At 34.2% G+C, this 24,387-nt stretch overlaps 1 protein-coding gene across 1 annotated transcript in view; it reads right to left on the reverse strand.

Moving 5' to 3' along the window:
• Positions 1 to 19,315: 19,315 nt before the first annotated feature.
• LOC124540787 overlaps positions 19,316 to 24,387 on the reverse strand; it is a 78,760-nt gene continuing 73,688 nt past the window's right edge. The window contains exon 15 of the mRNA XM_047118504.1: positions 19,316 to 23,998. Within this exon, the coding sequence (XP_046974460.1) occupies positions 23,628 to 23,998 (371 nt within the window). The 3' untranslated portion in view covers positions 19,316 to 23,627. The remainder of the gene's footprint in view (positions 23,999 to 24,387) is intronic.

Consider the following 24,387-nt stretch of genomic DNA (forward strand, 5'->3'; position numbering starts at 1 on the left):
CGTATTAAAGCTTCCATAGCTCCTGAAGTTACAGATTTAATTGTCGGTACAGAAATTACAAAACGAGGTATTGTTATCACTAAGCGACAAAAAACAATCAAGGTGTCGCTGAAAAATATCAATCGTATGACAATTATTACGATTATCCAATTATGATTATGTGAGCAGAAGATGGATATCATCTCGGACTGTATCAAAATAATATCACCACTGGCTCTGTGACATCGAAGAGTTTGATTTTTATGCGTATCGTATAATTAGAGATAAAATCAATCTAATGTTGTCTTAAATTTTCGCGATGATTACACATCGCGTATATTAATTATTTTTAAACATCCCGACGTTTCGAGCACTTTGCAGTGTTCGTGGTCACAGACGAACTTTGCACAAACACTGCAAAGTGCTCGAAACGTTGGGATGTTTAAAAATAATTAATATACGCAATTCATCCGTTATAAATAGTTTTATTTAAAAATCAATCTAACCATATTTTGAAGTATCGTCAACTGTTTTAACAATTCATTGTTGACATGTACGCTTTGGTCGAGAACGAAGGATTAAACTACATTCGATGCAACCAATCAAAACTTCGAGCCAAAGGGTACATTTATTTACGAGATACTTACAGATGACAAGGTTGTAAATGTTATAACATCGATATTTGATAGAACCGGATAATAGAGGACGTTTTTGGTGTGATAAAATCTTTTCTAGAGTATAGAAATTTAATTAAAATTATCATCGTACCAACTTTATATCGAGATTACACCAACAAAAACATTCTCATAAATCATATCTGTTTCCGGATTCAAAAAAAGAAGACTTATTTAAGAAGATATGATCTTGATAAATAAGTTTATTTGTATTATGACCAATCTGCAGCCTATCGAGAACATCATTGACGATCTCGCATATTTCTTGATTATTTGTACATTGTATCAGTAATTTAATTACAAAATTAAAAATTAAAAAAATATTTTTCTACGACTAATGCCCAGCGAAGCGGGCGGGTATAGCTAGTAATATCATAAGTTCTTTATAGACACAACATACAGATGCATATGGTACATTATAATTCAATTAACGTTTTTTTTACGCAATACGTTTGCGGACGAACATACGAAACACCTTATGGTAAGTGCTCACCACCGCCAATAGACATCGGCGCTGATAGAAATATTAACCATTACTAACATCGCCATGCGTAACCAACCTATGGAACTAAGATGGTATGTCCCCTGTACCTATAGTTACGCTGGCTCACTCGCCCTTCAAATCAAAACACAACAATACCAAGTACTGTTATTTGACTGTAGAATATCTGATGAGTGGGTGGTACCTACCCAGAAGGGCTTGCACAAATCCTTACCACCAAGTAATAAATTATGACTGGAAAATAGTAGGACACAAAGGTATGTACGGACGGACGGACTACTAAACAGACCTTATGATGGTTAGTGCTTTCATGCTTCACTGAACTCAGAAACTAAAATGATATGTTTTTTATGCCTGTAATAACATTGCAATAATTAGTGCTGTTTAATAATAGAATAACTGACGAGAGAGACTTCTTAGACGGACTTGAAAAAAGTCCTACTAAAAATTACTTATAATAATAATGAATAATTGGGAAATATAAACTTAATAAAAGTCATTGGACTGTAGCAAATTTTACTACCTGTAAGCTAAACGAATCAATTCGTTTATATAATAATAACTAAACGGTAACTAATTGGACATGAGGTAGTAAGTTAACACCATTTTAACTGATGTAATTTACATAATTAGTATATGATATTAATGAGACAAGTGATTATGATTTAAAAAAAATTAAAAACGATCTATTTTAATTTATCTCGTGACAGTCTGGGGTACCAGGCTCACATAAATCAGAGGCAGTCGGAGCCAATCAAATTAGCATAAAGAACCACAATTAGCGGATCGTTTATAGCGCACGATAATGGTTTCGGAAATTAATGTACCGGGGAGATTGTGGCGGTCTTTTATTGAAGGGACTTTTAACGATTTCATAAAGAAGTATTTCTTCTTTTAATTTCCTCTGTTCATAATTAACGGTATTTAAAAAAACTTTTGTTTTTAATTATTTTGTTCTTTCAATAAATTTCAATCAAAAATTTACATAAAGATTTAACATAACATTTATTTCGAATTCATTCAAAACTATATAAGTTACTGTAAAAGCTTGAAATAGCGGGTTCAAGCTTTTATGTAAGTGTTAGTTTTTACGGACATGAGTTCTTAAATGTAAGTTTTTCTGAAAATGTGACGGTTTTTTCGGGATTTTACCATTCGAGTTTAGTGTATATGTTAGGTTAGGTTAGGCTATCAAAATCGCAAATCCTTTTGGACATTTATCATTTAGAATTGGTAAACCTTAGGTTTTACTGGATAACCTTAGGATTTGCCGCAGTCCGAGCTTCTACAGTAAAAAAATATAAAATATACATATCAACATCAACAGCCTGTAAATTTCCCACTGCTGGGCTAAGACCTCCTCTCCCTTTGAGGTGAAGGTTTGGAACATATTCTGATTGGTCAAATGCATATGTGGCAGAATTTCTATGAAATTGGACAAATTAATTATAAACACAAATTAAGCACATGAATGCTCTGGGTTTGAACTCGCAATCATCGATTAAGATGCATATGTTCTAACCACTGGGCTATCTCGGCTCTTAAATATACATATAAAAAATAGAAATCTAATTTCTTGTCGTGATCATATCCTATATTAAAATTCTAGACACCTATTGAATAAACTACAAACTCCCAAAAAATAATCGCTGTAACCTTCAAATAAATAACAATGTATCCTTTAAACTTAAAAATTACAGTCGTCGTATATAATAAATTTAACTTAACACAATACACCAGCGAGATTTATTCAACGAGGCTGCAGTTGCTTACCGAATAACGCGATAACTTTTCAAGTTGCCGACGCATCTAGAAGTTTCTAGTTGTTTTATTATCTTCGTTTTGTTACCGCGAGTCTCGTCTGTTTTTGAATGGATATAGATATTTGCTATTAATCTAAATTGAAGTTTATAACAAGACTTATACTTGGCGGTAGGGCTGTAAGTCCGTCGGGGTACCGCCCACTTATCAGATACTAGTTGTGGTCCGCGGCTTCGCTAGTGTTTTGGTGGTTTGTCAAGTGTTAGACAAAAAAGATACCCCATGTCCTTTCTTCGAGTTCAAAATTGCTCTATATCAAATTTCATCAAATTAGGTTCATTCAAAATCAAAATGAACTTTTATTCAAGTAGCCTTTTACAAGTACTCGTTTGAATCGTCACTATACAATTAAGTGAAGCTACCACCGGTTCTGAAATTAGATTCTACCGAGAAGAACCGGCAAAAAACTCAGTAGTTACTCTTTTTCAAAAAATACAAAGTAAAGTCAGTTAAATACAATTACTTAAATTAATATATCTTGCTTGGAAGTCAACAGGTATTAACTCCACGCTTTTTTATCATCTATAAAATCTTGTATCGAATTCATTGTACTTTGTATTATTATCATTGCTTTGGTCGTGAAAGGGCGACAGACAGAAAACAGAGTTACTTTCACATTTATAATATTATGAGTATAGAAGTATAGATATAGATTTAGCAGCAGTACTCAGTAATAGTAATATTGTGTTCCGAACACAAATCTTAGTTCCCGAATTGGTGGCCATTGTGGTGATGATAGCAATGGTTAATATTTCTTACAGCGCCAATGTCCATGGACAGTAGCGACCACTTACCATCAGGTGGCCAATCTTTTTTGGCTTTAATCAAGTTAATGTCTCTAGACATATTCAATCAATATATCTTTTAAAATAACATACATACATATTATATGACTCTAGCGATCCGCCCAGGCTCCGTATGGGTGCGATTCTGATACCACAGAATTTGTTTATTTCTTTTGTGGTGTCGCCACGAAATTAACGCCAAAATTAACAAAATGGTCAGTGTTTTATTTACAAAAACCTTCATATCGAATCAATCTATATATTAAAATAAAACGCATCAAAATCCGTTACATATTTTTAAAGATACATCCCTAGGTAGACAGCGGTAATCGACTTTTTTATACTATGTAGTGAAATGATAATGATAATGAAGGCTCATTATAAAAAAGTGATTTTTGCAACAAGTGGTTTTTGAAGGTGATCTTTAAAGTACTGATTGCACATGTTATTGTAGTGTCTTCAAACCCAGCTTGCAATCACGCATCAGGATATAATAATTATTTTGAATAAATGTCACATATGACTTTCTGACATCTAACGTTCGTGATTAGTTTCCGATTCGTCCATACAGTACAGTTCTAAAGTTAAAAAAGTTGTTATATTTATTACTTTATGATTATGTGTGATTAGGAAAATGTATAAAATCGTTATATTTTTAATTACTATACCAGCATGATGGATAGTTCTAGCAGCCAGTACCGCCCTCGATAACGGGCTTATCAATTAGTGAAATTGGATTGATGGTTCCTGAGATCAGAGCAACAATTTGATTGGTTTGCCTTGATCATACACGTGATGGCTCGCCTACAGTTTGAATGAATCAATCAAATATACTTAATTGTACACTACAAACAGAATAAAAGAAACACACAGGAGAAAAAAAATAGTAAAATACAAAAACGAAAAATAAAAGATACACGTTGATTAAGAGTGCTGTACAATGGGCGGACTTATGGCAAATTGGCCAGCCCTTCCAGGCAACCCAAAGTTTGCCACGTTTGTTGACTTTTATTATTACTGTAACATTGGTAAATGGGTACTTTTACTAATAGTTCGATTTTACTCGTACACAGTGATACTGTACTGTGATAAATAAAAATTTGTTTATATCATGAATGCTTTGCTAACTAGGCCAAGTTTATATAGTCCTTTGTGCCTGAAATTACGCTAACTGAATCACTCAACTTGTAATACCGCGTTACAGGGAAAAGTTATGCTAAAGTTATTATAAAGATACCTCTGTTGAAAACTTCACCCGGAAGGAGACTGGTCCCAGCAACGCGAAGATCATTACATTAAATGACCTAAGTACAGAAAAATCATCTTTTTTATAAACTGGAAAGCCGAGGGTTGCGCTGTTAAATTTAATCTTATTCCATTTAAAAATCGACAAACACGGCTATCAAAAATGCCAAAATGTTCATCACAGTAAAAATTATCTATATTTTATTCAAACTTACTTGCTAAATAAATATAAATATACCTTCAATAAAAAAATGTGTATAATGTAAATATCAATAATAAATGAGTATTATTAGAATTCCCTTTTTTGGCGGTGTGACTAAGAAAAAAAGTTGGTGAATGTCTTCCTGAGCGATGCGATTACTGTCAGAGCCAGCATGCGTAGACCTTTGAAGGAAAGGGGAAGTGGGAATTAGAGATATCCATTCATCAGAGCACTCACCGCGATGCAGTTGATAGAAAGCGCTCAGCGCCACTATCTGTCTACGCAATGTACTTTTCGAGGGTGTTTGTGACCTTTCCGCCGTCAATCACGTGGACCGCACGTCCTCCATTAAATGCTTAATGGAGCTAACTTAAAAGTACGAGCAATATTGAACGTAAGATCGCACCTGCGTTTTATGCAACAGGAGCCTTGTTTTGGCGTTTTGGTTTGTTGTGGCGTGAAAAAAACCTCGCACAGCATAAATCCGAAGGAAACGCCATGTGTCTATTTGTTGTTTTTTTACGGCCCAACCGTTAAGCTGAATTTTATTAATAAACTAATACAAGTTGCTAAGAAGCAAGCTTAAACACATCATTGAGACATCCGATATAACATAATACTAATTAAACAACACACAGTCAAACCATTCGAGACAAAATTATTATAAAAGGTTAAAAATCACACTGTTGAATAATTCCACGTGAAAATTAATGCATATTTATGCAACAATAATTACACGGAGCTGCAGATAGCAGTTGCGATATTAAACAAGTTGCAACAACGGTTACACGCTACTGAAACTTAAGAACTTTCAACCTCGGAAATTTAGCTCACTTACTAAAGTACCCCTCGGTGTCAAGGATTTGATCAAATGAATGTTCATTTCGTAACGACTTCCAAGGAATAAGATATATAGTACACACAATATTACGGATGTTATTTGGAAACAACAGGATCCACTTATTTGATTTTAGTATTTATAGTAGTGAGCTATTCTTCTGATAAAAGAACATCATTTATTAATTTAAAGAATTGTACAGTCTATGGTGACCATAAAAGGCATCGGAACTTCAAGAAATTTCAACTGTTCTTTGTATGCTCAATGCCCCAACCTTTGGAGCTGATATTATGTCATTTGTGCCTTTGTTACACTGAGTCACTACGCATTGAATCAGATGTGGTTTATACTTCTAGCATAGACAAAGGATACTCAGACCAATCCTAAATCCAATTTATATGAAGAAGACTTTATTTTTTCCAAAACATTATCCAGTCAGAGCTTAAACATTTATATCTAGACAAAGTTCTGTTACAGCGATTACACCGAAAGTTAGTGCTTCTACTGTTTAAGAGTTTCCATTCAACTTGAAACTTGAACAATAATGGTACGGAATTCCTGTTTTTACAATTTCACAAAGGAACCCACTGCCTCGCCATGGCCTCGTATGAACTTTAGCTTCTAGCAAACTTAAACTATTTTGTTTTCAAAGACTTCTTCGAGCATTACACGTTTGTTATGTTAGCTTCTACTTAATTGTGCTAACTTAACAATCATTATAACTTCAAGTTAAGCCTGCTTGTTATTCGACAACTAACTTTCACGTCATATGTTATATTCAAATTTTATTCAAGTGCCGAAATGGCCCAGTGCTTCGAATACGTGATCGACCTTAATCGAAAATTAAGTTCAAAGCCGGGCAAGCAACGTCATAAATAATTATATAAACTTCATGTGCTTACTTATAATTTGTGCTCATTAACACATTCTTACGAATATTATGAGTATTGCATCTTTTGAATACATATACATATATGTCGAAGCGTCAAAAAGTCCAACACTAGTAAATTTTCCACTGCTGGGATAAAGCCTCCTCTTCCATTAAGGAGAGGGTTTGGAACATATTCCACCACACTGTTCCAATGCGGGTTAGTTGGTTGGTGCACATGTGGCAAATTTTTCAATAAGGATTTATTTATTATTTATCATATATACTGGCGACGTCAGTATGACGTAGAACATATGACAGCGAAAAAAGATATATTTCAAAAGAATATCGAAGAAAATATATTACGACGACTGACGACGACGGACTGGCTTTGGACCCCTTAAAAAATAAAAAGTAATCATTAGGTTAGGTTTGATATTCACAGGTAACCTAGGTACGGGTATAGAATTATTCATGACGATTTTGGGAAACTTCAAGGCAACCGATTGATTGTGTATTTTTAATATGAAGTAATATATAAATAAATATGTAGCTTAAGTTTGCCCAAGAAAAGCAAGTGCTACAAAAATTATTTAGTTTTATTTAAGAGCGCTCTATAACTAATTGTTATAATTGATTTACAAATACCCGCATGATAACGGTTAAACTATACTATACTGATACTATACTGATAATTTCATCAAGATAAGGGATATGAAGCCGTATCACGTTATTGACAATCATTAAGCTCATATACATAAAGACATTTTTAAATGTTGACTAAATATGCACAACCTTTACTCGTCTTGATAGGATATAATTTTGTACATAAATACTTAGTTAATAATTTTTAAGGGATAATAAGTATAGAAATTCGTCGCTACTAATTATAAATAATAATATAATCGGTAACTCATTTTCGATTTTCAAATACTTGTTCTGAAAATCATCATCTAAGGGAAATTAAACTAAATTGAAGATGAAAATTTGTATCGAATTTCGTAATTTCTTAATTTAAAGAGATGGATTTTCAACCGACTTCCAAAAGGAGGAGGTTATCAATTCGTCTTTTTTTTTTATGTTTGTTACCTCATAACTTTTCACTGGGTGGACCGATTTTGATATTTTTTTTTTTGTTTGAAAGATAGTGCTTCCCCTGGGGTCCCATTTTCTTTTTTTTTTCCGATGATGGTATCCATGTGAAAACGACATAAGTCTTAAATTTGCATTATGTATATGCGCGACAAATAGGTGAATAACTGAAAATCACGTTAACCAATTTTGATAATTCTTTTTTTATTATAAAATATATACTTCAAGGGTAATTTGGTGAAAGTTTGGTAAGGTTCTGAGCACAGGATCTATGACAAAGTAACGGAACGGAAGGGAACGGAACAATTCTGAGGAGCACGTTAGCGATACTCAGTCGAATCTTTTATTTATAGGTTATTTGGATATTTGAGTCACTTTGCGTAATGTGGTTATGTTTATGTAATTATCATTGTCGAATATTATAATCAACTAGCTACCCACCCCGGCTTCGCACGGGCAATACTGATACTAAATATACTTACTACAGAATTTGTTTATTTACGACATCACATCGCAAACTTCTAAAATTATCAGTGTTTCTTTACTATATTGTTCATGTATTATATACACAAACCTTCCCCTTGAATCACACTATCTTTTAAAAAAAACCGCATCAAAATCCGTTGCGTAGATTTAAAGATATAGGCACAGAGAAAGCGACTTTGTTTTATGCTATGTAGTGATAGAACTCCTATACGGCTCGCAGTTAGGGTGCGATATGGGGCAGAATTTCTTACTATCTTTAATCAAATTTTGTGTATGTGATGTGATGTCATATGATGTACGAAATATAGTTGGTCTTTTTAAAGTTTTTTTGCTGAGTGGAGTCGGTGTCAGCCAATAAAACCCTACAGTATATCTATCAAAAAACAATACGAGAATACTTTAACAAATATGTTTTTTACAAATTACCTTTTACACAATAATATACTGGATCAATCAAGGGGCTTGTATCGCTTCTTTCTTTTGATTGTTGGGGCAAGGGCACCGTGGCTGACACCGGCTCCAAATATACCAATAACTATAACTACATTATATAATCGTTAATCCGCTTTTAAGTAGTCTAATATTTTTCATTTCATTTAACTTAGGAAGACTCTAAAAAATATGTTGAATGCGCAATTATTTTTATTACTCTTTCGTGCATATTCATTTGTTTTAAAATAGTGTTTTGTTTGAAGTCGGTTTTTCTTTTTGTTAAAATTTTTATTTATGTTGTTAATATTTCTGATATATATTCAATGTATTAGACTTGTTATCAAGGAATTAAAATGCTATCTATTACATTAATCATTTCATATTAATATAACCATACCATTTGTTGGCAGGATTTTGTAAGTCTGTGTAGGTACCACCCATTCATTAGATATTCTACCAAACAACAGTAATCAGAATTGTTGTCTGGTTAGAGGCGTGAATAAGCCAGTGTAACTACAGACAATGGACATAATATGTTAGTTCTTAAGGTTGGTGGCGCATTGGCAAAGGAATTGTTATTGTGGCTTATAGCGTCATCGCCTAAGGGCCGTCGAGACCACTTACCGTGAGGTGGACCATACATACGTCCGTTTACCTATGTCATACGTAGGAGTAAAAAGGATGAAAATTAAGGATAATAAGTAAATATTTTTACGTGCACAGAAAATGAATAAATCTCGATATAAGAAATAATTAAAGCTAGTGGTCAATTAAAGCTAGAAACAATTGATAAAAATCACTTAATCAAAATCGATCAAGGCTCTAGAGGGGCGGAATTATAAGTATGAAGTAAGATTAAATATATATGTCGGTATATGTAATACGTAGTTATGATGCTAAGAATAAGTAAGGATTCACGAGTTGTTGTATATCCGCGGATTATCTTAATATGTAAATTAGATCGCGGTTTTGCGCGTAATTATGTCACGTGCGTGCATATGCTAATGAGCGCGGCTTTTAACGCGTTTCGTTCTATCATGATGAACTATAAGTGTGCGCCAAGACGGCATATCGCATACTCGAGATCCGCCGCGCACCTATCATATTCTCGATACGTTTGCACAGGATTAAACTATTATTTGCATATATATTTATTTGTATAGCTGATTCTTAATTGTGTTAACTTTTGACTATTATACAATTGTATTATAGTACATATAGTTAATGCCTAATTCAAGATTTTAGTCGATAAGAGAAAAACAGGAGGCCCAGTAGATGGATATATTAAATTTATTTCCAATGCCAAGTAACCTGTATTTTTTTTATCTTATTGATGATTAAGATGTCTTCAATAGAGACAAACCAGATACACAGAACTCTTCTTTAGCTCTCATAATCCGTTAAAACTGCAATGGCATACGATTGAAAAGAGTTAATTCAAATCAACAGACAAGATTCTTAAGGAAAGGTTTCCGAGCTCGAAAACACAAAACGACTAAAATCCAATACCGACAATTTACCAGATCCGGAAAACTATTGATGAATCTATTTATGAAATACCAAATAACTTTCCCTGCATTGCTGTCTGTAAACTTACAAGCTCGACTAGTACAAAGAGGACCTTTATTAGATGTCGTTTGTGGAAAGACTAAGGCGCCAAAATGGTGCGATGGGAAAATGAGTCTCAAAGTTAATTCAATAAAGCTGTTTTTCGTTGCTGTGCACCGTTGTAAGGCTTCAACTTTTATACTTTTTCTCTAGTGTATATCAGCAGGCAGATAATAGAATTTTACTGATAATATTACATTCGTATAGAAAAAAAAACATTCAATAGTGAACAGTTATAGTTTGTGCAGGCTCTCTCTATTCTACAGTTAACTGACAAATATACAAAGGAAATAATTTTATTATGGAGTAAAAATATATTAATCTATCTATTTATGTTTATATAAATGAATAAAAACATGTATAAAACTTTAATGAAACAGATATTCGTGAAATTTTACACTTATTAATTGCCAATCAAGATTGCCAATAGAGATTTTCTGTTGTTGGCAAGGCTTTGTGCAAGCTCGTCTGGGTAGGTCCCACCCACTCATCAGTTATTCTACCGCCAAATAACTGTACTCTGTATTGTTGTTCCAGTTTGAAGGGCGAGTGAAGCAGTGTATCTACAGGCACAGGGGACGTAACATCTTAGTTCCCAAGGTTTGTGGCGCATTGAAATGGTAAGGAATATTTAATATTTCTTACAGCATGTCTTACATCATTGTCCATGGGTGATGGTGACCATCAGTTGGCCCATATGCTCGTCCGCCAACCTTTACCATAGAAAAAAGAAAAAAAATGTCTTGTTTTAAAACTATAGCTATCAAACAATAATAAAAATCTTTATTTGACACAACCCGGAAGCGTACATCTCACTATCAAGATTTCCAGGATTAAGGCTTTCAATCGGGTACTTGAAGATACAATTAAACTCTTAAATAATCTAGGCCCATGTTGTTTGAACATCCCTTTCCTGCAATACAAAAATCATATCAGAATCGGCTTCTTTACCGCAGTGTAGAATTCCGTAGAGAAATTATTACCACAATTAAAAACACACTATAGCAATTATTAAACTACACTATTTGAGACATGTCATCAGTAAATTTTTTAGTAGATTTCAGCTGATTTTCTCAAATTCTACTAACCAATCTACTTGTAGAGTTAGGGGTTAGAACTTAAATTCCGATCTGAGTGTTAGCTTTCAAATGTATTGTTAATTTAATATTAAAATTCTAAGCTTAGTAAAGAAACTTTAAAAACGCTACAAAAACTATGTAAAAAGTAAAAGTAAAGTAACAGCTAAGGCTTCCTCTTCCATTAGGGAGAGGGTTTGGAACATATTCCACCACGCTGTTTCAATGCGGGTTGGTGGAATGCACATTTGGCAGAATTTCGATGAAATTAGACACATGCAGGTTTCCTCACGGTGTTTTCCTTCACCGCCGAGCAGGAGATGAATTATAAATACAAATTAAGCACATATATATAGTGGTGCTTGCCTGGGTATGAAACCCCAAATCATCTGTTAAGATGCACGTGTTCTAAACACTGGGCCATCTCAGCTCTCACTACGTACATACTTTAAAAATATATGTGTGCAGAATACGAATCAGAAAATAAATAATCCCCGTTATTAACACGCAACGTGACTTTTCGCAATTAACGAATCCTTGCAGTGAGCCGACGTTATATCCTATCTGCGATGAGACTTAAACACAAATGGCTATTCCAAATTAATCTGTGTGTTCATCTCTTTATCATTAGAGTAATATATATGCTTTCATCCCCAAACAAATACGTTACTAATCAATTTTGAACTCTAAGGCTCTGTGATATGATATTTATTCGAATAAATTAAATCGGCTTAACATTATTACCTTTGAATTAAACCTAACGATTTATGACACAAGGCTCAATTTAAATTGTACTTTTTTATTTATCTAAATATTTTAACGTAGTAACAATAAAGATGGTTTTCCCTGGTCACAATAATTGCAACCAGCACAAGCAAACAACGTACGTTATTACAATGGAATAAAGTCTATATTTGCATCAAGGTTTACTCCCTATAAGTTACTATGAAAACGGGATTAGTTCAGCTAACTCGAAAATATTTGACTTTTATTGCAAAGCTTTAAGGCGTATATTTGCATGACTTTATAGTTTAACTCCTAAAATTCAAATTTCAACTTTAAATTGTTGTTCAGTAGGGTTCATTTTTGTCCGTACCGCAGGATGCAGTTAATTCGTCACGCGTGACAACAAGACAGACATTCAGCTATTTTAGCCTTTAACAAGCATCTATTCTGGCTTATTTAACCCTATTGTTATGATCTTTGTTACATTTAGTCTAACTTGTATAATATATACTAGTTTTTAGCCTCAAATCTGCTCGCAAGGGCTTTGTTCTTAGTGCAGAGATAAGCGTCGCACGGTATTCCCCGGCTTTGTTTTTGGTTCCGTACAAGTTGCGAAATATCACTATAATTACGTAACTAATAGTCTGAATTTGCAAAACACTTCCTAGGCAGAGTTCTTGGTAGGTAAACCCTGGGTAGGTACTACCCATACCTCATAATATAATAACTTGGCTGCATATAAAAAATATCAATTACAAGGGCAATACTGATATTAATTATACTACAGAATTTGTTTATTTACGACATCACCTTAGAAACTTCTAAATGTATCAGTGTTTCTTAAATTTATTGTCTATTACGTATAAAAACCTTCCTCACGAATCACTCTATCCATTGTTAAAAACCGTATCAAAATCCGTTACGACATTTTAAAGATCTAAGCATACATAAGGAAAAATAGCGTTAAGTTACTTTGCTTTATACTGTATAATGATATTACTTATTTCGTACTCTTAAATATATTCAAATACAACATTAAATTATGTGAAAACTCGATCCGATTTCAAACTTCTGTGAAAAACAGATGTTTCCACCGTGAAAATACTAATATTTTAACGAGTGGAGGCTTTTGTTTATTTGCCGAGTTTAGATTTGCCTTGACTTAAATTATAAATAATGTATACCCGAGTTACCTTGCCTAATGAATATTTGAAAGAATGGAATATCTCTCGTTAAAAATTTAACTAAATATTTCTTGTGGCAGCGTCTAGTTAAATATATATGTATTAGTATTTTATTTGTATTTAAAACAAATAATATATAACATTAAGTGTTTTAGTATATACAAATATGAATTAAAAATAGTTACTGTATAAATCTTGACCACGTGGAATGGTGGCAAGAAATCGAGAATGTTAGTAGCATTTCCCCGTTGAATCGCAATTCCTTTGGGTAAAACCGAACCAGTGTCCTGTCACCAGTGGGGGCAATAAGGCGATGTGTTATACTTCAAATGAAGAAAATAAATTGAAATTGAAAATAAATTGGTAAAATGGGGTTATTTGGCAATGATCGTTTAATGGTTTGCTATATAAATCTTTGGCAGTCTTAATCGTTAAAAGATCCTGAAAATATTACAGTGTAAAAAATGTCGCGGTAACAAAGATTGGTTATGTAAGATGCTCGCGAAATTGTCAAAAGGCAAGTCTAAGTTTATAACATAAGATTGAAACTGATAAAGTTCGCACGACACAGCTTGGAACAGGACCTCTCTGTGATATTCTGGAAGTAATTTCCACACTTTGGAACGTTTTTCTCTAAGCGGTAACAATTGAGAGAGAAAAACTAAACCTGTATTTTTTTGGGTTTTGGATCATGAAATTTTAGTTATTAAAAATTTCTCAGTGGTAGCCTGAAGAATGGAAATTGGTTATTTATTAAAGAAATAAAATAAATAAGTATTGGACAACATCAAATTCGTTACTCTGATCCTAATGTAAGTACCAAAAGCACTTGTGTTATGGAAAATCAGCAGTAACGACTATACTAATGAACATTTACTCCATCGACTCGGCCAGGAATCGAACCTCGAAGTGGCGTACCCATGAAAACCGGCATTTACACTACTCGACCACAGAGGTCGTCAGATTATATTGACTCCCATGCCTCTGAAAGCACGCGAAGTCTTCAGTTTATTAGAGAACAATTACGTGTTCTCGCTTCTCTGCCTTACACAAGCTGCGTCCCTTGGGAACAGAAGCCGCATCGAAAGTCGGTCAGGAAGACATAATCATAATATTATATTAAATGTGTTATCTTGCTAACAGAACGGTGTTATTTAGTCTTTCAATAGTAATGTACCCTAAGTGCTCGAAGATGTTAGCATACATTACCAGCGCTCCTCGCAGACCGCGTGAATACGTAAACATTTGTACACGGTACACATTAACTATTGAGTCGTTAGTGAAATTGTGAGATGAGCTAGCAACAAATAATTTGCTGATATTCAGTACAAGATTTTATAGAAGACGACAAGTGAAAATAAATAAATAAATATTGGACAACATTATATACATTGTTCTGATCCCAATGTAAGTAACACGCACTTGTGTTATGGAAAATCAGAAGTAACAACAGTGATACACATACACACACACTCAGACCCAAGACAACATTGAAAACTAATGAATTTTCTACATCGACTCGGTCGGGAATCGAACCCGGGACTTCGGAGTGGTCATGACATGAAAACCAGTGCACACACTACTCGACCACGAAGGTCGTCAAAGTGAACGCTTTTTTAGGTTTGGTAAGACTCCGCTGTCCACCTATCACATATCTCATGAATCTTATCGAGTTATACAGATAAAATAGAATCAATTACAAATTAATGGGGGTCATTTTAATATACCTGCTTTTTTATGCCGTTTTTATACATACGGAACCTTTCATACACGAGCCCGACTCGCAGTTCGCCGGTTTTTTAAAGTTGCAAGTTAAATAGGTTTTAGAATTTACATTACTGTATATTTTTATAACAACTCTTTTTATGTTACACTCACGTCCCAACACAAGTCGCATTACTGTATTTTTTTATTACAGCATGTGTTAAACCGTTAAAACTGCATTTAATATTTTTACTAAAAAATTGCATGAAGGGGCTGGCTTCTGCATCGCGCTAGCGTTTGGTTCGCTTCAATATATATAAGGTCTTAACGATGAACACTAAAACGTGTTTTATTGAAATTACCGTGTAGTGTTGATAGAAAATATTAAATATAAAACCGTCGAAAAATAAAATTATTCACGATAACGCCTGCCCGATTCAAAAGCACATGGGTATTGGGCGTGCTATACCCGCATGTTACTCCTTGATTAATACGAATATATTATCTATTGATATAGCATAGATGTCATTCATACTTTGAATAAAATGCTTTATATTATATAGATTCATATGCTTCTTCAATTTAAGCCTCAAATAGTGTAAAAAACGATATAATTATAATCATCTAAATAGAGGAGGATTAATATGGTACAGTTTTTTGTCACCTCATCTAACCATACATTAAAATATATAACAGAATGGTTTTGTATAAATATAGGTATATACATTATTTAACGACCTCCATGGTCGAGTGGTGTGTACACCGGTTTTCATGGGTACGCCACTTTGAGGTCCCGGGTTCGATTCCCGGCCGAGTCGATGTAGATTACCATTAGTTTTCTATGTTGTCTTGGGTCTGGGTGTTTGTGGTGCCGTCGTCACTTCTGATTTCCATAACACAAGTGCTTCAGCTACTTACATTGGGACCAGAGTAATGTATGTGATGTTGTCTCATATTTATATTTATTATAAAATGCTTCGTAGTCAAATACAGCAGATTTAATGTACTCTTGTTCAAAATACCAAAAAAGGAGCTTGAAATCATCTCCCGGTAGATGCACCTGATTTCCACAGTGAGCTTACGTATATCGGCTGGATGCTGATTGTATTGTGGTCGGAACAATTTCATCTTAGCCGAGGATTGTGGGCAACCATAACGCAGGACGGTACCGAGAATAATTGACGTTTACAATTCAATTCATCTCGTGCTCGGCCATGGGATAACTTTAATTTATTTAGTGCGTGATATTTCAGCAACTCCTACATTATTTTACCGTATCTAAAATTTAGCTTAATAAACTTGTTGCACGTCTTTTGTACCTGTAAAAAAAGGTGTATTATTTCTAAATCGTTTTATAATTATGGGTAATTCTTTATAATTATTTATTATTTATTGTCTAATCACCAAGCATTAGGAATTTTGTAATTCTTTGAACGCTTAAGATTGACGAATTAAGATTGTATTAATTATCGAGCTACTGTACCTATCTCATATTTTATAACTACTTTAAAACCCGCCCCGGCTCTTCGCGTGAGTTCATTTTATTAATACAAAAATATTATCATATACGTATAGCACTTAGGATTGAATTGAATCATTAGTTCCCGAGATTACCCTTACATAGAAACAAACCAATTTTACCTCTTTAAAATTTGTTTATAAAGAGTAGTTAATTACCTTTTATCTGCAATAAAATTGATTTTCCATATAGAGCACAAACAGGTATAAATATGGAGGTAAGGGGGCGGTCCCAAAGACCTGCAGAGAACTGAAATATAACCGACAATAATTTAATGTATAGGAAGTAATAGTGCGCTAAGGTATCTTCAATTTATGACATTGTTTTGTTCAATCCCGTTTAAGTGTTCTTGGCGATCGTCCAACGAAAGTCACGACTTGTTTAACGTGAAATGTGAAGTGACATTACGAGCTCGTCCGCGAGTATGTTAATTAAAAAGTATTAAATATTATCATTTATCCTGATTGAAAAGTAAAGCAAGCTATACATACAAATAGCCTTTCAAGTGCTAGGCCTCACCCAAAGCTTTGCTCTTGTTGGGCGTTCGGTGTTATTAAAAGAAATCGTTACATAATCAAAATATAAAACTTTTAATCGGAAACTTGAAGTGTAAGTAAAATTATTATCGCGATTTATTAAAAAAAACTGTAATGTAAATTGTGAATGTGCATTAAGTAATATTGTACATTATTTTCTTTAGCTAGCTCGTTAAATTAATTTACACATACAATTTACATAAATGTACTTTTACAGGACCCAAAGATCGTCACGCTCATTGTAATCGTGGTATTTATTTGCACTCTGAGCTATGTCTTTAATTTTATTTATTTGTAACCGTTTTGAACAATTCGTCATTCAAAATATTTAATTGAGACCTACTACTATAATACTTTAATAGCCTGGAAGAGATCGCTATGGAGCGATAAGATCGTCAAAATTAAATGCAACTTTTATTTAGGCTGTATTCGTATTTTGTGTTTTTGTCTCATTGTGGCGTATCATAAAATATAAAGAACAATAGGGAAATCTCTACAGGGACGCCTAGGGATATAAAAATTCGCAGGATCGATCCAGAGTTATTATCATCCCCACCCCTAAGACAAGCGTTAAGCTTAGACGACCTCCGTGGTCGAGTGGTGTTTACACCGGTTTTCAAGGATACGCCACTCCGAGGTCCCGGGTTCGATTCTCGGCCGAGTCGATGTAGAAAATTCATTAGTTTTCTATATTGTCTTGGGTCTGGGTGTTTGTGGTACCGTCGTTACTTCTGATCTTCCATAAACAAGTGCTTTAGCTACTTACATTGGGATGAGATAATGTATGTGATTAAAAAAAATAAAAGCTTAAATTAGGTTTAAATATGAAATTATATATTAGGGAATTAGAGCTGAGATGGCCAAGTGGTTAGAACGCGTGCATTTTAACCGATGGTTGCGGGTTCAAACCCAGTCAAGCAACACTATATATATGTGCTTAATTTGTGTTATAATTCATCTCGAGCTCGGCGGTGAAGGAAAACATCGTGAGGAAACCTGCATGTGTCTAATTTCATCGAAATTCTGCCACATGGGCATTGTACCAACCCGCATTGGAATAGCGTGGTGGAATATGTTCCAAACCCTCTCCTTAATGGAAGAGGAGGCCTTATCCCAGCAGTGGGAAATTAACAGGCTGTTACTTACTTTACTTTAGGAAAATTAGTAATTCCTAATGAGCTTTGTCCTTATATTAATACTATTGCGATAATATATGTTAGATTCTTTTTCGTTGATTACCATTCGGGTACATAAGTGTAATTCTAGGGAATATAAGTCGAATAAATATGCCTAAATGTTTCATTCAAGAAAAACCTCCTTTATGTACTGCTCCATAGAATGTATCTTATTAATCGTCGGTGACATTGTTTTTGATTTTATCCTGTAAAATGTCTATTCAAGAGTAATCGTAAGAATCCACTTAATTAAAATTTGAGTATTATTTAATATCTATATGTCTTTTATGCGATTAAGCCTTAAAAGTAGACAATGTTATCTTCAAAGTATGTTATTTTTTTCTTACATAATGTATATATTAATTACCAAAAGGTACCAATCACTCTTGCGTGGTAAGCTACGTTAATGCGTCACCAACTGTGAGATTCGCTTGACGCCTTGTTGTTAAAAAGTATTATGGTAGATCGATACTTTCTTCTTTCGAATTGCAAATCAAACACCAAAGAAATCGGTGCTTATATGTTAAAAAAAGTTCATAAAGAAAGGTTGTATGATGTCCTTGTAGCAGTAATTGCATTGGCTCACCCGACTCATTAACTGTTGACTTCCAAAGGCACACAAAGCGATACCAGTCAAAGTACTCAAAGGTTCAAACTAGGCGATGCCTTCACATGTGCGATTATTTCGTTATACACTGAAGCAGTTCCCCGAAGCTCTTCAATCCTCCACTTCGCTGCTTCCACGCACTCACTAGATTAATTTTATTAAATTTTTTCCCTTGTAAAGGAAAATTTCTGCTTACGTAAATGAAATTGAGCTTCCACTAAAAAAAACACACATATTTTTTTATATCATTTATTTTTCGGTATAGGAGATCTCGTACATGCGATGGATACATGGATACTGTACATTCAATATCAAAGTAAACGATATTATGTATAATAAACTGTAAATATATATATAGATATATAATATATAATGATCTATTACACAATGTATTGGCACCGATACGACACTGCACGTATCGTGTTATGGACGCTAGTACGAAAGACTACATAACGCGTTGACGCAAACGACCGCCCAATGGCGAGGCACGTACAGCCTGCGACTCGAGAGCACGTGACACGTCGAGTAAGTCCGAGTGAGTTCTTCGATATTGTCGAAATGTATATGTAAGGAATTCTGGTGGTGATTTTTTGTTGATCAAACATGACCGCGTCTGAGAAAACTGCGGAGATTCCTTCGCGGATTCTACTTAGCGTACCGGCAGTAATGTTAAATTTGAATAAAGGGATTTGATTTGATTTCAGTCAATTGATTAATAGCCAGTAACACTTGGGATGATGTCAGGATTCTATGTGTGCCACACCTGGTAGTCATGCAATGAGCTTTCATTTCATTTCTACACTAAAGCGAATGATATTTAGTATATATAAATTCCTAGTTTTTAAACCAACTCAATTGATTGTATCGAAATGGCTTAACTTAGCTATAAGATTTGAGCCACACTCACTCACAAATCAAGTCATTTATTTGACTTGAGGTTCTAGAAATGATAGAAAATATATAATTATTAAAACGTTAAGTAAAGGAAGTGAACATAAATTTAAAATAATTTCTCGGTTTCATTAATTCCAAAGGAAACCAATAACAGTCTCAACAAATACACTGACTGTACCACTAGTCGGTAATAACCTACTGTATAGATACGCACTTCTTGTGCTGCAAACATTGAGCTGAGTGATGGCCAATTTCTTAATTCACACTACATTGTAATATTAATCCATCAACATAATATCATTGTCATTTCCTTGTATCATATATATTTTAATTATACCAAGTGAATACGATCGATGGGGACAGGAATTAAGAATAAAATTTCAAGGATGCGTCACGTTTTTGTTGATTGCTTCGCATGAAAGAGAAGATAGATCTGACGTATAGAGATACATATATAATTTACGTTTCCCTTCGATAATACGCAAAGGGCTCCATGCTCAATGTTATAAATTCTTTTTTTATATATTTACAGTGTGACTGTAGTAGTTTATTTGTTAGATCGCGTCAATCAGATTCTATCAGAAACAGTCATGTTTGAAAATGTATGATTAGCATCAAGCTATGCACAGTAAGAGTGAAACCAATTGGTGTAGTTTGTGTGTCACGTGCCTTGAAACTCCCGTAGTGTGTACGTTCCTCGCCATTTATTTAGTTGCCAACGAGAGAAAAACCAATCAATTAAGTTCCATATCATATGACCCAGAACAGTGTCCATAATGTATCTAAAATTCTCAGTTTCTATTACTACATCAACAATAAAACTATTCGGTGGATTCAACTGACAGTAATAAATATTCATATTAAAGGTTATTTATTTATGATCGATGTATGATGATCAAATTCGTTGAGGAAGGCGGTCCCCAAATAACATTTTACTTGAATGAAAATTTTATCAAAAACGGCGAGTCAGTAAACGCTTGAGGATTGCCTTCGTCAAATTGCTTGAAACACAAATTTATTAAAACCATCGTCCACTTACTCGGATTAAAAATACAGGAACCTTTAAAATGAATTGAATGTAAACTGCAGACACGTGCCATTGATTTTCTATGAGCTTCATGAGCGTAGCTTTTTGCTCTGGCGCGGCGATTGTGCCCAACAATCTAAATAGTCGATTTCGAGATTATTATGCTTCGATCAGTTTTAATCTTAAAAACTATTTTATAGAGACACGGAATTTTCGACAGTATTAGGTTACTGTAGGATCGTTTTTAAAGCTACGCCCATGATAAAGATAATACACAAACAATTCGTGGGCTGATCGTTTGTAAAATGATTACACAGACAAGTATACATGTTTTTATAGAGGGGCGGGGGTCGCGGGGTCTAGTCGAGGAAGGGGGAGAGCCAAACGTACGCCAGAAGGTTTAAGCGATTACTCTATCTATAGATTCCTCTAGCTATTGAACGCGTTACAAGAAGTTAAGGATGGACAGACAGGTTCCTACATAGCTCCTTAACTAGGCCGGACTCCGCAATGGACGGATCTTTACATTCTCATAAACAGGTACGTAAATTAAATTTCGTTTAAAATTACTGTCGAATTGACCAACGTTTTTTTTCGATACGGTACAAAAATACATTTAGCTACGATCTAACTTAACTAAACTAATCGATTTTATAATTTCTTTCGATTATTTCGATTATATTTCCGTACACCCGCAACTCGCCCGCGCCTCTTTTATCACAATCTTAACAACATTAACGATGATGATGCGACATTAAAAACTAACGCACATTGCTATTTCACTGCCGATATAATTAAATTACGACTCGGTTTGAAATCGATTGTTTGAACTCGGCCAAATGCAATCGGTTACAGATAATATTGTTCGCATAACGTATAAACAGGCTACGAAATAATCTATAACTAAATTGACAATTGTATTGCAAATTATGATCGATTAAAATTCAATCGATTACACAATTCAAGCCCTAGTGCGCTATGTGCGCTAGCTGAAAGCACTAAGCTAGTGCGCAGTCGGAGCTGGAGGGAAAGTAATCTAATAAAACTAACGACCAACATTGAACATGTGAAAAAACTTTCTTTACAATCAAAACGTTAGCAAATGTACTCCATACAAAAATCGGTCCGATCTAAACGGACTTCTAAAATTGACATCGAAATTTACATAATTGTTAAGCTATAATACATCATATATTATTAGTTTACGAATTTGACGTCTATATAAAATATAGTATAGATATATGCCGGTAGGGCGTGGCCTCCCGCGAGATTCGAGCTCCATCGGAATGATGCGCGAATATCGAGGAGGCGATCTTAACGTTACCAATAACTTACAAATTCTAAGTTTCATTTCCATTGGTGTTCATTGCTCTAAACATTCAGACATCATAATATACACGATAAAATTAAATATATTCAATTCACAATTTACCTCCATTAATATAAGAAAATCTATTACAAATATCAACAATTTGGCACATTCCATTCCTGTTTTAAACACTTACTAGAACTAAAATAACAATGGCAAGGAAAGGAATAACTCAGACGAAAGAATATCTACTGATAGAGATGAAGTATGCATAGAAGACGCGATCGTTGCAGCGCATTCGGTGGCTCCTTAAACGATAAACGCTACAATATTATTCTTCTATCGAATGACAATTGAATTTGAATACACAAAGTTTTAAAATAAAGCTAAATTAAACTGGAAACATTACTTATAATATCCCTTTATAAAACGCATAAAAATCTTTGTTAAATAAAGTCCCATGGACGTGTAAAAGCATGAGATATAACTTAGTAAAAGTATAAGTATGTTATGCAATAACAATTTCAATTCTAGATTTAAAAAGGAAAATGTTCACATTCTATTTAATTTTCTCCCCCACGACGTTAATTTCAAATGTCACTGCAACGAACGTGCCAAGACAGAAAGAGTTCCACTAAATACGTATAACAAATTATGATTATAGGAGCACTACGAAGGCTATATAAGGACACGATTCTACGAAGACAGTGCACGCGATTTTAGTCCCTAAGATACAAGGACTAGTACACAATAAAGTCTAATTTACTGTAATATTTTTAACGACACAGATCGTTTACCATCTATAATACACACTAAGAGTATCGCATTTCAGCCGTTCATGTTTTGTTCAAGTCTCGATGCGGCTTCAAAAATTTGGACGATATTTCACTTTACTAAATTGACTCTAATTTTGAGGATGAAGTTTTTGGTACAATTACAAGTGGCATTTTTTTATTAGTAATTTAACCTCATTAGTGTACAAAATGGAAATCAAGTCAAAGACTGCCTAATTACAATTTTCAGTCACTTTCGCTAGTACTAAGTTCTTGAGAATAAAGTTTGTCTACGAACAATAATCAAGATCATTATTTTGATAGACATTAAAAGCTTCATCTGCTGCGAGAACATTACATATCATACGATTCAATAAAACATGTCATAAAAATTAATTACAATAAAAAAAACAATGATGCAACGCAAAGAGTATTTGTTAGTGAACTATGATTACAAATTTTATCGACTTAAAAAGAATGATTACACAATTAAATATTTTATTGATATAATTAAAAAAAAAAATTATAACATTGATTGACAACTTCACAGCAGAAAGTCAAATATTTAAACTGACAAGAGTCCTTTGATTAGCGAAAAAATATACAATACCGGTACAACCGTCGGGTGAGACGCGTGCCCGTGAAGGGCTCGCACCGCGTGTCGCGCCGGTGAGGGAGAGGTCTGTATCGACCTCCTGGGAAACACTGCGACCGCACCGCCGCTAGACGACACAGCCACGCACCAGACCTCATCGGGTTCTGGCACTAAGAGCACTGCTTTCCAGCAATGTTGAGCTAGATCTGGTGTGAGGATGGCGGGTGTGGATCTACCCCCTCTCAGCCAGAGCACGCGAAGGTTACGGCCACAAGCGCCACATTCTAGCCGCCATCCGTTGGGTGTAGGATCAGCGTTTACAGCAGTCGCTGTGGCACCACCTAAGGTTTTGGAAGACAGTATTGTAAAATATAAATTATTACATTTCGCCATCATATTCTTATTTATAAAGTAAAAGATAGCACACATCTTCAAAATTGATGTTGTCGATGCAGCTTTTTTAGTGTTCTCTTCATAGTCGATCTTGTAACTCAGTTATTATAAAGCTGGTTTTAAAGAGTGGTTATGAATTGTCAGACATCTAGGTGGTACGAGTGATATTTGAAATGACGACATGTCTGAAAGATTAATCCAAACAATATCTCGTAGAAAATACAGAGTGATCCAACATTAATGCAAATTAATAGGATCAAGAGTCCGAAAAAAGCTTAATAGTAGATAAATTGAGCCGCTCTGCGTTAAAAAGCGCTTAGCGTTTTAAATTACTGAT

The sequence above is a fragment of the Vanessa cardui genome, chromosome 26 (assembly GCF_905220365.1).
Source record: "Vanessa cardui chromosome 26, ilVanCard2.1, whole genome shotgun sequence".
In the NCBI taxonomy this organism is placed as follows: Eukaryota; Metazoa; Arthropoda; class Insecta; order Lepidoptera; family Nymphalidae; genus Vanessa; species Vanessa cardui.